This window comes from Salmo salar, chromosome 28 (assembly GCF_965601325.2).
Source record: "Salmo salar chromosome 28, fSalSal1, whole genome shotgun sequence".
NCBI classification, from domain to species: domain Eukaryota; kingdom Metazoa; phylum Chordata; class Actinopteri; order Salmoniformes; family Salmonidae; genus Salmo; species Salmo salar.
In genome coordinates this window covers 35,764,530-35,779,301 of record NC_138318.1, presented here as the reverse complement: position 1 = coordinate 35,779,301, position 14,772 = coordinate 35,764,530, and the positions used below count along the sequence as shown (strand labels likewise).

Genomic DNA, 14,772 nt, shown 5'->3' with positions numbered 1-14,772 from the left:
ACCATGGGACCACGCAGCCGTCATACCGCTCAGGAAGGAGACGTGTTCTGTCTCCTATAGATGAACGTACTTTGGTGCAAAAAGTGCAAATCAATCCCAGAACAACAGCAAAAGACCTTGTAAAGATGCTGGAGGAAACAGGTACAAAAGTATCTATATCAACAGTAAAACGAGTCCTATATCAACAAAACGTGAAAGGCCACTCAGCAAGGAAGAAGCCACTGCTCCAAACCCGCACTTTTTGGAGAAATGTCCTCTGGTCTGATGAAACAAAAATAGAACTGTTTAGCCATAATGACCATCGTTATGTTTGGAGGAAAAACGGGGAGGCTTGCAAGCCCCCATCCCGGGGCTGGCAGCATCATGTTGTGGGGGTGCTATGCTGCAGGAGGGACTGGTGCACTTCACACAATAGATGGCATCATGAGAGTGGAAAATTGTGGATATACTGAAGCAACATCTCAAGACATTAGTCAGGAAGTTAAAGCTTGGTCGCAAATGGGTCTTCCAAATGGACAACGACCCCAAGTATACTTCCAAAGTTGTGGCAAAATGGCTTAAGGACAACAAGGTCAAGGTATTGAAATGGCCATCATAAAGCCCTGACCTCAATCCTACAGAAAATGTATGGGCAGGAGTGAAAAAGCGTGTGCGAGCAAGGAGGCCTACAAACCTGACTCAGTTACACCAGCTCTGTCAGGAGGAATGGGCCAAAATTCATCCAACTTATTGTTGGAAGGTTGTGGAAGGCTACCCGAAACGTGTGACCCAAGTTAAACAATTTAAAGGCAATGCTACCAAATACTAATTCAGTGTATGTAAACTTCTGACCCACTGGGAATGTGATGAAAGAAATAAAAGCTGAAATAAATCTCTACTATTATTCTGATATTTCACATTCTTAAAATAAAGTGGTGATCCTAACTGACCTAAGACAGGGCATTTTTACTAGGATTAAATGTCAGGAATTGTAAAAAACTGAGTTTAAATGTATTTGTCTAAGGTATATGTAAACTTCAACTGTATATCCCATCACAAAACTACTGTTTCCACAAAAGCTGCAAATTCAGATTCAACTTCATGTGAAAGGCCATAGGTGTTTGGAGCATTTCTGTTCAAACTAATTCCAATCACCAGAACTGTTCAAACTCTAGTAAGTATCTAAATAGGCTTTCACTTGATCACAATAAATCATTCACAAGCATAGGCTACTTTACATCCCCTGTATCCCCCAAAAGCTGCAAATTAATATTTAACTGGATGTGAAAGGCCTAGGTGTTTGGAACAAATATTCATCTGCAGGGATGTTATAGTGAAATAGCTACAAGCTTTTCATTGTGATAACTAAACAAAAGGCCCGTGGGACTGCATGAAAAATAAAGGCATTGTTACATTAAGGACAGACCTTAGTTGGCCCGTCTCAGGGACTAGCTAGAGATAGGACTCACTTTTTAGGTAACCTGAGCATATGAGCCTTTTTAGAGCGTTACATCACAGCTAACCTGAGCATATGAGCCTAAGATGATATAACAAGTGCAGTGCATCTGTAGTTGATAAAGTCAAATCTCACAAGTTACATGGCACTTCAAAAATGAATAAAAGCGAATGTGGCTAACAAATTAAAAAAGTATAGTCTGGTCCAGACTGGGCTTGTCATTGGAGTTGTTTTCCAGCAGGGAAAAGCTTGTGACTGGTGATTAAACCGAGAGAAATAAAAAAATAAAGAAAACCTCAAAGTGGAGCTCATCTGAAAAAGAACAGAAAAAAAATAAAAAAATACACAGCTGAAGAAGATTCCACTGATTGACTAGGGGATTCCAAATGAAGTACATTACAGGAAATTAGAGTGCTTGAAAAAGACACAGTTGTGTTCCGCAAAGGGGGGGGGGGGGGGGGGGGGTGCAGCTCTATTAAAACACTGCTGCTGTTCTAGAAGCCAGGCAGAGCTGCACTGAAGAACAGGTTACATAACAGTGAGGGGAGTGGAGAAAAAAAAAAAAAAATCTCATTCCTTACCTTTGTTCCTGCCAAACACTTTAGAATATAATAAACTTTCACCCAAGAATGCTCTTTTCCAAGACTTTCTCATTTCCTATACCCACTAGTTATGAGTTGTTACTCGCTAACTGCAAGGACTAGGACATCCTTATGAAATACACAGTGAACTAGAAGAGCTTAGTGATGTCACCACCAAAATAGCATGAGAGCAGAGTGTTATTGTAAGTCTACAAAAGGAGACGGGCCTAGACATTTCAAATGAGGAGATTCCCCCCCAAAAATTCAATCAATAATACGCTTTTTATTACAGGAGGACAGTGTCTTAACATTTCAGTTTCACTTGGGTCTGACCAGACACCGAAACTTGTCACTGCACAGTCGAGGGTGTTATTTCCTGATATTCATAATGAAACTGAAGGGTAGATAATGTCTCCAATAGTGGAAATGGCAATCTAGAATGGTTTGCTGTAGGCATGTTGGTAATGGGGTGCACATTGTGCTGAACGCAGGTGATATTTAAGGGCTGCTAGGCCAGTGCTTGAGATGGCATGAGAGATGTTGGAAGAGCTATACGGCTGTTCAGCTCTTCCTCTAAGTTGTTACAGCCTTTTACCTTGTCTCTCCCCTGTTTGGTTTGCTACACATTTATTTTTACTCTCTAATCTAAGTTGGCGGGGGTTTTCTTTTCCTTTAGCTTGTCTGATATCAAGAAAATCTAGTTGGTGTCCATGGTGGGTGTTTGTTAAGACCCGGCTTTCCAGAACCAATTTCAAAACCCCACCTGTTTCATTTTGATGTCAGTGGTTCATTTATAAGTTTCATTTTTGTTCTGAGTGACGATTTGTTGGAGTTCTTGTTGGGGAACGTAACAAAATGGGGGCTCATCCGGGATCTTGTTTCCCATGAGTACGGTAGTCACTCTAAATCACCTACTCTGAAGCTCTACTGTGCAGGAATATGAGTGTTCAAAGGGCAGTTTTGTGGTAGAGTTTGTCACTGACAACCACTCAGAAGCGTTCTAAGATTGGTGAAATCAGTGGAAACTTGCATAAAAAAAACACTCACACTTTGATATGCAAGCATTTGTGGGGAACCCTACCTGGGAAAAACTGGATAAAATGTACAAAAAGGAAATAACAGCTCATCCTTGCAAAGCATTATGAAAAGGGTCCTATGGGCTATAGAGTAAAACCCGTAGACGTGCACCTGAGATAGAACAAAAGAACAAAAGGCTAAATGGGCGCAACGGAGATTGGAGTTGGAGCAGGTCATTTGTTTAAAAACCAGATAGAACTGGGAGGCCACCAAAGCTACACTAGAACAAGACGAACGTTCAGCCAGAGAACGTGAGCATTCCATTAAAAAGAGATAGAGATGGAAGCATTTTGAATGCAGTCAAGCCATCCTGTACCATAAAAAGAGTTAGATCTTGGTCAGAACAGCTGGCTTGTACCGCCTTTCAAAGAAAAAGGAGGTGGACGTATATTTTACTTTGTTTGAGCTGATTGCCACATCTCTAAAATGGCCATGAGATATCTGGTGACTGCTCCTTATGGTAAAAGCTCAGAAAGTGTACGTCACTTTAGCTCATGACACTGTTAAACTACCCTTCAGGCTTACAAGTTGGTCCCAGAGGCATACATACAACAGTTCCGTAAATAACGAAAAACAGTGTCGCAAAGTCCTGTTGAATTTGCAAGAGAACAAGCAATGTCTTTTTGATCGGTGGCGTGGTTCACGAGGTCAAGGCCCTCGAGGATTGAAAAGACGCTCATACTACTTCAACAATTACTTTCATGAAAGAGTTGCTACCTACATTTACTCATTCTTGAGAAAGCTCAAGTCCTTGCAGATATGTTTTGTTATCCCTACACAAAAAGCAATCCAGAAGTCACCTCCTACAGCAAGGATTCAAACATTTTCTACAGTGCCCAAAGACAAGAAATCGCCAGAAACCTGGTTCTTTGTATCCAGCAGTTTGTCATTAACGCCATGAGAGAAAGGACACAGTCTCTCAGTGTCCTAAATTGAAACAGAACAAAATAGGATAAGATTACTTTATTGATAAATTGCACACAAGGTCTAAACAAAATCTGACTTCCACTTTTAACCCAACCCCCTCCGAAAAAGACAGACAGTTTATAAAAAAAAATATATTTTATCTGCTGCTGCGCATGTTGTGTATTTTGTGGAATTGCGTTAGACATAGGGGGAAAAATGGATTTCCCCAGGTCATCATTTTATATTTTCGGGAAATGTGAAGTGTTCCCGGGACAGTCCCGGTTACCCATGTTATTGGGAGTGTTTTTATTTTGGAGAACGTGAGCAAAGAGATGCGTCTATATTTATTGTCTTAAAAATGGGGGAGGTGTTACGGGTTTCTCAATAGCATGGGGTGCACACTGATTGGAGTCACCTCGTCAGCCTGTGTGTTGCACCTGTGATGTCACAAGTTATATTTAACCCCTTACACTCGTGGGAATTTCCCCCCGACCCTCCCCGACTTTGGTGATAGCTACTAAAGAGGGAAAATGTACTTGTTATGCCTGTGATGTGGTTGTCCACCTAGTTTTAAGATGAATGCACTAAGTGTAAGTCACTCTGGATAAGAGTGTCTGCTAAATTACTAAAATGTAACTGGTGTTTCCAAGTGGCCACACACACACACACCTCTCCAAAGTGTCCACAGTTCCTAAGTAATTTCAATGCACTTTTATGACTCAGAAGAGTCTTCAACTATAAGGTGTTTTTTTGAGCTCTCCTAGCTGTGCTGTTGAGGAACTAGAACAAGCACACTTGTAGCTGTTAAGTTTGGAACACAACCCTGCATCCCCGCTGTTGTTTACACAATCCAAAAACGGTCCATTATAAATCGCAATCTGGGTCAGGTGGGCATCATTTGAAAGCTTGTTCTATTACAACATGACTTGCTAAACTAGAAAATACGATCTTACAGTGTTAGGCTTTCAGTAGAGAATTCAGAGAAGCAAATCGTACTTTAGGTCCGCATAGAATGGAGTCATTTGTGCATTCAGATGCATGGCCCGGGGCAAATTTGCTTCACAATAGGACAAACATAGGCTCATTCTGTTCAGGACAACCCAGGGTATAACGCCATGTCATCATGTAACTGTACATCAAAACACAGAGATCATAAACGTTGACACTGTATATTACATGACTTTAATGATATGGAAATGTGAAGTGCACGTTTGGACTCACAGGTGTTTTGGCTTACTTGTACGACATCAAAGCAATATTTATTAGTCTTCAACGTCTCATCTTTCAAAATACATTAATATCTAATCAAATCCTCTTCATTTACAGTATTTCCCTCACTCAGACAACCAAAAATGTGCAAGAGTTGTCCAATTAGAGGGAGGGATGGGTCAACATGTCAGTCAAAACCCATATAGAGCTGTGAAGCAGAGACCCTGAGCTCTGACGTCATGTATAGCATGTTACTGTACAGCCACTGCGTTTATATTTAGGCACTTAGTGTCCAAATCTGCCATTTTCAAACACTTATACGGGTGCGAGTGTGAAGGGCCACAGCTGCTGGGCCAGTGCTGCTGAGCCAGTGCTTGAAATGGCATAAGAGATGTTGGAAAAGATACACAGCTGTTTAGTTCTTCCTCTGTGTTGTTAAACAAAGTTTTATCCTGTGTCTCCCCTGATTGGTTTGTTGTTACTCCCTAACCTAAGTTGGTGGGGGTTCTCTTTCCTTCAGGTTGTCTCATATCAGGCAAATCTAGTGGGTTTCCATGGTGGGTGTGTGTTAAGACCCTACTTAGCAACACCTAGACAGTTGTTTAAAGCAACAGAAAATGGTACACTTCCAATGCTTTGGCCTTCACTGTGAAGTTCTCTTCCATTTTTAACCCTGCTGTTGTGTTCATTTCATGTATATTAATTCTGTGTTCCCAGTCCAAAATGACCACCCCATTAAAGCTGATTATAAATCCATAATAATACATATTACCACCTAATGTTGCGTTAGATCTTTTTATCAACTTAAGTTCTTGTGAACATTACAAATTTAGAACTTCTATTTGCTATTCATGGCCTGTAGGCCTCATTGACTTGAGCTCATACAACTCGTTTTTGAGTAAAACAAAAGCATAATGTATGCATTATTTGGACTATGACAAATACTCAGAAAACATAGTGCTATTTATCAAAGACTACTTTCTGTCAAAGTTTAACAAGGACTCTCTCCTACCTCTCCAGTGTCATGACAAAAAGCCTCACGTACAGTATATCGTTTGGTCATTGTGCTGCCACAGAATGAATTGTGAGCAAGGCCTCAAAAAAGCATTATATACCAGAGCTGTGAGAAAAGTTCTACATAAACTCAGCAAAAAAAAGAAACATCCTCTCACGGTCAACTGCGTTTATTTTCAGCAAACTTAACAAGGTTCAACAACAGACATGTGACTAACAGAAATTGAATAATGTGTCCCTGAACAAATGGGGGTGGGGGTGTCAAAAATCTAAAGTAACAGTCAGTATCTGGTGTGGCCACCAGCTGCATTAAGTACTGCAGTGCATCTCCTCCTCATGGACTGTAGCAGATTTGAAAGTTCTTGCTGTGCGATATTACCCCACTCTTCCAAGGCACCTGCAAGTTCCCGGACATTTCTGGTGGGATTGGCCCTAGCCCTCACCCTCCGATCCAACAGGTCCCAGGACATGCTCAATGGGATTGAGATCCGGGCTCTTCGCTGGCCATGGCAGAACACTGACATTCCTGTCTTGCAGGAAATCACGCACAGAACGAGCAGTATGGCTGGTGGCATTGTCATGCTGGAGGGTCATGTCAGGGTGAGCCTGCAGGAAGGGTACCACATGAGGGAGGAGGATGTCTTCCTTGTAACGCACACCATTGAGATTGCCTGCAATGACAACAAGCTCAGTCCGATGATGCTGTGACACACCGCCCCAGACCATGACGGACCCTCCACCTCCAAATCGATCCCGCTCCAGAGTACAGGCCTCGGTGTAACGCTCATTCCTTCGACGATATACGCGAATCCAACCATCACACCCTTGGTGAGACAAAACCGTGACTCGTCAGTGAAGAGCACTTTTTGCCAGTCCTGTCTGGTCCAGCGACAGTGGGTTTGTACCCATAGGCGACATTGTTGCCGGTGATGTCTGGTTGAGGACCTGCCTTACAAGCCCTCAGTCCAGCCTCTCTCAGCCTATTGCGGACAGTCTGAGCACTGATGGAGAGATTGTGCTTTCCTGGTGTAACTCAGACAGTTTTTGTTGCCATCCTGTACTTGTCCCGCAGGTGTGCTGTTCGGATGTACCGATCCTGTGCAGGTGTTGTTCCACCTGGTCTGCCACTGCGAGAATGATCAGCTGTCCGTCCCGTCTCCCTGTAGTGCTGTCTTAGGCGTCTCGCAGTACGGACATTGCAATTTATTGCCATGGCCACATCTGCAATCCTCATGCCTCCTTGCAGCATGCCTAAGGCACCTTCACGCAGATGAGCAGGGACCCTGGGCATCTTTCTTTTGGTGTTTTTCAGAGTCAGTAGAAAGGCTTCTTTAATGTCCTAAGTTTTCATAACTGTGACCTTAATTGCCTACCGTCTGTAAGCTGTTAGTGTCTTAACGACCATTCCACAGGTGCATGTTCATTAATTGTTTATGGTTCATTGAACAAGCATGGGAAACAGTGTTTAAAACCTTTACAATGAAGAGCAGTGAAGTTATTTGGATTTTACAAATTATTTTTGAAAGACAGGGTCCTGAAAAAGGGATGTTTATTTTTTTGCTGAGTTTGTTATTGAAACAATGTTGCAATTGTTTGTGAGAATGCCAACAGGTATGGCTACCGTGGGGGAAAATATTATATTGGGGAAAGGTTCCCGTGGGGGTTGCCATGGAACCAAGAAGGGGAGTGAGGTGTGTGTGTGCTCAAATACACATGCATGTGGGGGTCTGGGAGAGGAAGTGTGTCCATCTGATGAATGGGCATGTGCCTGAACTCAATTTTATACACTAATTGTAGTCTCACCCATTAATTTCTAATGACCGTTCATTTTTGACCGGGAACACCACAGGTGTACAAAAGTTAAATAAAAAAAACAAAAATGTAATGAAAATCATCAAAATGTATTTTGTGTGTGTGTGTTCAGATGCCCTGTGTGGACAAAGTCATGGAACCTTATGACAATCGGATCAAATGAACTACATTTTTCAGAGAGAAAACTTGCAAACCGGTCCAATTCGACTGGAATACAGCAGGAGGGTTAAGTACAAAACTATTGTCAATACTGTATTGTTCACCTGCAGCATGAGTTACTGCGTAGTGTCAGTGTTCGAGCCACAATCTCTGCAGATTGAAAAGCATAAGTCTTGTGTCATAGTCAAGAAAAAAACAATGAAGGCTAAGAGGAAGTCTTTATGGCCCTATATCATAGGCTATACTGTATATCCCCAAGGCATTCCCCCCTCCCTCCCTCCCGTGTTATCTCAAATAACTTCAAAGCTACTGTCCGTTATTTACTCTCCGTCTATAATAACATAGTCCATCTATTCTGTCAAATACAAGCACGGCCAGTTAGTTACAAAGCATTTTCCCCGAGCAGAGAAAATGTCAACAATGCCTAGTTCTCAAGTACACACTAAACTAGCAACAAGATCTACTGCTGTGTTTCCAAGCAGCATTATTATATCACAACAGCTTGATTCAAGCCCACAGTGAGCTACCCTATTCATCACAACAGTCAGCTATCATCCAATTGCATTCCTCAAGAGCAGCTTCATCAACCAGTACTTGAAGCCTATTAGTGAGAGCCTCACAAGTCCTTAACTGAAACCAAATCTGACTGAATATTTAGAAATGAGACATATTGGTCAAACACAATAATCAAGTGTCTATTTAGCTGGCTAATGGGATAATATAATACATTCCATTTACCAGATGCTTTAATCCAAAATGACTTAGTCATGCGTACATTTATTTTTTAAGTATGGGGGTGGGGGGGTCCCAGGAATCGAACCCACTATCCTAGAGTTACAAGCACAATGCTCAACCAACTGAGCTACAGAGGGAAAGGACATAAACTATTATTTTGCCAGTGGGTGCGCCGATTGATCCATGACTAAAATAAACACGGCCTCTATAATATAAAAATAAACTGTTGTGAAAGAAGGAGATGTAACATCAACATAAGCGATAGCCTGAAAAGGATTCAGAGGCTATGAGTAGCATGGTGTATCTACAGTGAAAGAAGGGGATACAGTATTATCAGCATAGACCACTAGAAACAGAGGAAGACAGGAGGCAAGTATCAGTATACTGTACCTGGTCTCTCTCATGTGGAAGAAGAGTGACACACAGAAGAGCCAATGGGGAAGCACCTGGACACCTCTGGCTCCTACCCTCAGCTCCATTAACCCCCTGGTTCAACCTGTAGCGCGGACCATCCTTTGCCAGCCGGCCGTTTTTGACTGCCCATTTAGCGGCCAGCCGTAACCTCTGCTGGAACCCCGGGTTGTCCTGGACGTGTGATGGATCATCCTGGTTCCTCAGGTACCTCTGGATGTTCTTCAGAGAGGAACCACGGCTATCATCCAGACCCTCGATGGCCCTCCTCAGGACTTTATTCCAATCAACATGGCGTAGGTCACTCGGCTTCCATATAGATCCTTTAGACGATGGAATAGAGAGGTTTGCACTTACAGGTTTGAGCGATGATGATGATGATGATAATAATAATCCTCTCCCAGGGTGCTTGGGGTCTTTGTATGACACGTTCCCCTTATTGGTGACTTTGAGAATGGAACCATCATGAACACTTAAATCCAACTGTTCCAGAACGGTCCGCTTGTCCAATCTGTGTAAGGTAGCCACCGCATGACAAATCCGCTCCTCGGAAGGCCTCTGTTTTTGCCTTTTGATCTTCTGTATTGCTTCTAGAATCCACTCTGTGTACAGAGGGTTGGTAAGTTTCACCATGGTTAAATCGATGAGATTCAGGAAAAAATTACCCATAGAGATTCCCACTTGTTGTGAAACATTTGGTACATCCAACACATCTTGAAAAGGTCAAAAAGGTACTGTTCCACCTCGGAATCAATACATACAATACTGCTGTAAATCCTCATCCAAGGTAGTAACTCACGTCACCTCACAAAAGAAGACAAAAGTAGCCAGAACGTAAATTCCTTGAAGGTTGGGACTGTTACCAAACGACCTAGAACACAATTCCTTCATATGAGGTCATACAATTCCTTAAAAGAAAAACAAAAACAAGATCACAAGTCAAGAATAAGTAATACTGTAATATAACAAAATCAATAACAGAACCATCATTTTTACCCAGCACCTTTACTGTAGAGTATCAATGTACTAGTGGGCTAGCCTAGCACACATTTCGTCAATAGTCACATTAGTCAAAGACCAGATTGATTTGATTACTGGTAGAAATTTGTGGAGGGATACACCCTAGTATACACTTGACACATTGGATTAGTAGTCTCTTACATTCTGAGACATCACCATAACATCAGTTTAATACTGAGAAGCATTACAAAACATAAAATGAAGGTCAATAACATTCTAGAGAAACAGATGGGTTATAAAGCAGTTCAGACAGTTTTAAGATTAAGACATTCTAGGGTGGTTAGGGAAAGGCTAATGTTATTTAAGGGCAATTCCACAGTAACACAGCAACCCAAATCCTTCACTTTAAAATGTTACAACAACAACAAAAAAGTTGCAAAAAAACTGACTATGCACAATGTCTACTTTTAACAATTTCACACAGAAAATGAAATAAAAACAATTTAATTGAAGAACAGCAGTCATTCTGGTATCAAACTTCGCATCTGCACTGTTCTTGCATGAAACTTGTTCAAAGTAGTCGTTGTGCAGTTATATGGTTTGTTTAACTTCGCAATCATTGGTTTTCGTTTGACATACATTTTAAAGTGAAGAAAAAAAAATCTGTCTCACTCTGTTGCCATGGAATTGGCCTTAAATCCGTAGTCTGAGTCTGATAACATAATCCATTGATTGACATAATCTTTATTTTACCACAGTACTACATTAGGTTAAGATTCATTAGTCATGACACACTGACTATAACCATCACGACAAGGGAGACGAAATGTAACCAGTTAAATAGATGTTACAATTGTTCGTGATATCGTTATCTGTTAGATAAAATGTTTCATTGCAACATCACCAGCTGACTGGGGTAACGTCAGGCTACTCTGTGGCGAAGTTAGTGTTTTCATCAATCATATCGTTTTCATATTAGTACCAAGTAGCGCAAGAAGGGCAATGGAGTTTGACTTTTTGAACGTGAGTTTGACAGCTTGGATACGTAACGAGCGACAAACAAGGATTTTGTTCATTTTAGCTTGAATGTCAGCCGCACACCGTCAATTCATATTGTTGAGCTTTTTGACAGCTGTCGAGGGATGGTTACCGGAAATTTATGATGACAATTTATGTTCAAATTAACATGAAACGCAAACGAGCGAGAAGATAATATGTAACAAACCTTGACTTGTATCAGTTGAGTTGTAAGAAATAACAGTGCTGGCCTGCATTACTGACGTGACCTAAACAGTCGCCATTTTGTTACAATGTTGTAGTTTACATAAATCCGACATGACGATGATTACAATCCAATGGAGTCTCATTAAACCTTACCTACACTAATGTACCCTCCCTAGCAACTTTAATATTGGCTGTAAAGACAAGATCCGATTTCTGGTTTGATAAAGTACATGCCAATCATTATAATATAATATATGAGCTCAGTTTAGAAGGGACTGCGTTTGCTGCTTGATCTGTCACTACACTTACTTGACCCGCCTTTTAAGGTGTCTTCTCCTATCATGGATTGATGTTTTATTTACCCAGAACACTTATCGTTTGAATAAATGAGTGCACTACAAGGACAATTTAATAGGCACATATATATATAATTTATATGATCATTCATTAACATAATAGTTATCACAGATTGTTGTCTAAATTAATGATTTAGGCTATATCCAGTGTCAAACACCAGCCCACCTTTACTACGACTCCTTGAAACAATTGGTTACACTTGAAAATGATTTGGATCATTTTTTGACTTTAATTGGTTGTTTGTTATATCCATCATTTATTTGCAAACATGGTGAAGACTTGACTGCTGATTTAAAGCAGCAAGTTTTTAAAAGGTTTGAAGGTGAGATGGGCTATTATCGTGCTAGTGTTGTGTATGCTATCCGACACTTATTTTCCCACCATTAGAACCTGTACTTCTCTTTTTTATTTTCCACTCTTGTGTAAACCCACTAAAGAAATCATTTTTTTTTCACTAACCTAAACTCATGTACCAAACGTGGGGCTAAAGAATAAGTAGGGCAACCTATAAATAATCATTCAGGATTTCATATCCATCAAGCGGTAGAATTTCTCCACATTGCAGGAGCGCCTGCCTGCATTTAGGCTATAGCGATTATTAACGTTCTACGTAAATCATGACAACACTTCTTATGGGAATTATTTTGCCCTGCATTTCCAACTAGAAAAAAAATGAGCACATGGGGGAAATTCCACATACAAACTAAGAAGTTGAACCTGGTAAGAGTAACATCATCTTCACTGATCCTCAAGAATAAATGTAACCTATCGCTACAGTTTCGCGATCCATCCATTTCTCACTCGACTCGCGGGTCCATTCTCGTTTACACATTAATAGTCCGTGATATACAGCCTCCTTGAAATATAAATCGTTTACACAATGTGCCGCCGCTGGGCGAGGAGGCAAAACAAATTACTCAAGTTTCATGCAAGGATGAACATGTAACCAGTGAGGGGAAAAAAGCATCGGCTAGCTACCGTAAATATTTGCTGGTAGTTACCTCAAGTTTTTTCTCAGATACAGTCCTCTTCTTCATTATCAGGATGACGGAAACGACGATCGGATATAAACACTCACAGCGGCACATCCATAGGAGGTTTCCTTGTATGTTTTATCTCTAAAGGATACACTAAATGCTCGCGTTGAGACAGAGAGGACCGGATAACAACTAATTGAAAGGTTAATCTACATAGCAGCCTGTGACAAAGTGGTACCTCTCTCCCCCTTCTGCTTCTTCTGCTTCTTCTTCTTCACTGTAGACATCCCCACTTCAGTCAGTGTAAACCGAGCGGACCGGCGCCCCTGTGTAGCAGCAGCGCTTCAACAATGATCATAGGCAAATGTAATGTCACTTTAACTTGAACACATTCAAATGTGCAGGAAGGAGATGCCATGGGGCTGAGAGAAAAATGTGCAGTTTTATAACGCTATTCTACACATTTTGTCATGAGTCCGAGAGAAAATGCTGTAGTTTTAAAGCTAATTCCCCATAATTCTACACATTTTGCCATGAGGCAGAGAGAAAATTGTGCTGTTTTATAGTTCATTTCATGCTATTCTTCACATTTTGCCATGGGGATGAGACAAAATATTGCCGTTTTTAAGCACAAATGTGCAGTTTTATATTGCTATTCTACACATTTTACCATGAGGCTGAAAGAAAATGTTGCAGTTTTAAAGTAACTGTCTAGTGAAAATCTCACTTTTAGAAGTTCCTATTCTGTTAACTCATACCCAAATAATGTTGTTGACTAATCCTATACTCGTATTTGTGGCCAAAGCATACATTGGAGTAAAAATATATAAGAAAACAACCTCAAACAGTCCATTTAACAAACGCTTGCTATATCCTCAAAGAGGAGGAGGATGAGCTGGCCAATCAGCAGTCTACTCGCATTAATATTTTTAATGACCAGTATACGCCCACACCATTCTCTACCTGCCCGAACCATGAAAAACAGCCCCACAGCATTATACCTCCTCCACCAAACTTTACAGTTGGCACTATGCATTTGGGCAGGTAGAGTTCTCCTGGCATCCACCAAACCCAGATTCGCCCATCGGATTGCCAGATGGTGAAGCTTGATTCATCACTCCAGAGAACACGTTTGCACTGCTCCATAGTCCAACAACGGCGAGCTTTACACCCCTCCAGTCGATGCTTGGCATTGCCCATGGTGATCTAAGGCTTGTGTGCGGCTGCTCGGCTATGGAAACCCATTTTATGAATTCTCCCGACGAACAGTTATTGTGCTGACGTTGCTTCCAGAAGCAGTTTGAAACTTGGTAGTGAGTGTTGCAACCGAAGACAGAGTTTTTACGAGCTACGCGCATCAGCACTCGGTGGTCCCGTTCTGGGAGCTTGTGTGGCCTACCACTTTGCGGATGAGCTGTTGTTGCTCCTAGACCTTTCCACTTCACAATAACATCAGTTACAGTTGAACGGGGCAGCTCTAGCAGGGCAGAAATCTGACCAACTGACTTGTTGGAAAGGTGGAGTCCTATGAAGTTGCCACGTTAAAAGTCACTGAGCTCTTCATTAAGGCCATTCTACTGCCAATGTTTGACTGTGGAGATTGCATGGCGGTGTGCTTGATTTTATACCCCTGTCAGCAACGGGTTTGGCTGATATAACCGAATCCACAAATTTGAATGGGTGTCCACATACTTTAGGAATATACTGTGTATTTCATAGAAATCTGGAATCACTGGACAGTTACTTTAAAGGTCAACTGCAAAGGCTGATTGCAAAAACAAAGTCTTTAAACTGTATAACTGATTAATGCATCATCATACCAGGTAATTTAATGCTGATATTTTTTTTAAATTAAAATGTATGAATAAGATATTTGCTTACAGAAGTGCCATTTCTGACAGATCTTTACAGTTTC

General features: G+C 41.2%; 1 protein-coding gene across 4 annotated transcripts in view; it reads right to left on the bottom strand.

The window, feature by feature from the left end:
* LOC106589879 (histone acetyltransferase KAT6B) overlaps positions 1-13,193 on the bottom strand; it is a 102,607-nt gene extending 89,414 nt beyond the window's left edge. For 2 of the 4 annotated variants that reach the window (XM_045710442.2, XM_045710445.2), the window contains exons 1-2: positions 11,525-11,803; positions 9,319-10,247 (exon numbers count right to left, since the gene is read on the bottom strand). In XM_045710442.2, the coding sequence (XP_045566398.1) occupies positions 9,319-10,008 (690 nt within the window). In that variant the 5' untranslated portion in view covers positions 10,009-10,247; positions 11,525-11,803. Of the gene's footprint in view, positions 1-9,318; positions 10,248-11,524; positions 11,805-12,881 lie in introns of those variants that run through there. The other 2 variants (XM_045710443.2, XM_045710447.2) reach the window with 2 other exon arrangements.
* Between the last annotated feature and the right edge of the window lie 1,579 nt (positions 13,194-14,772).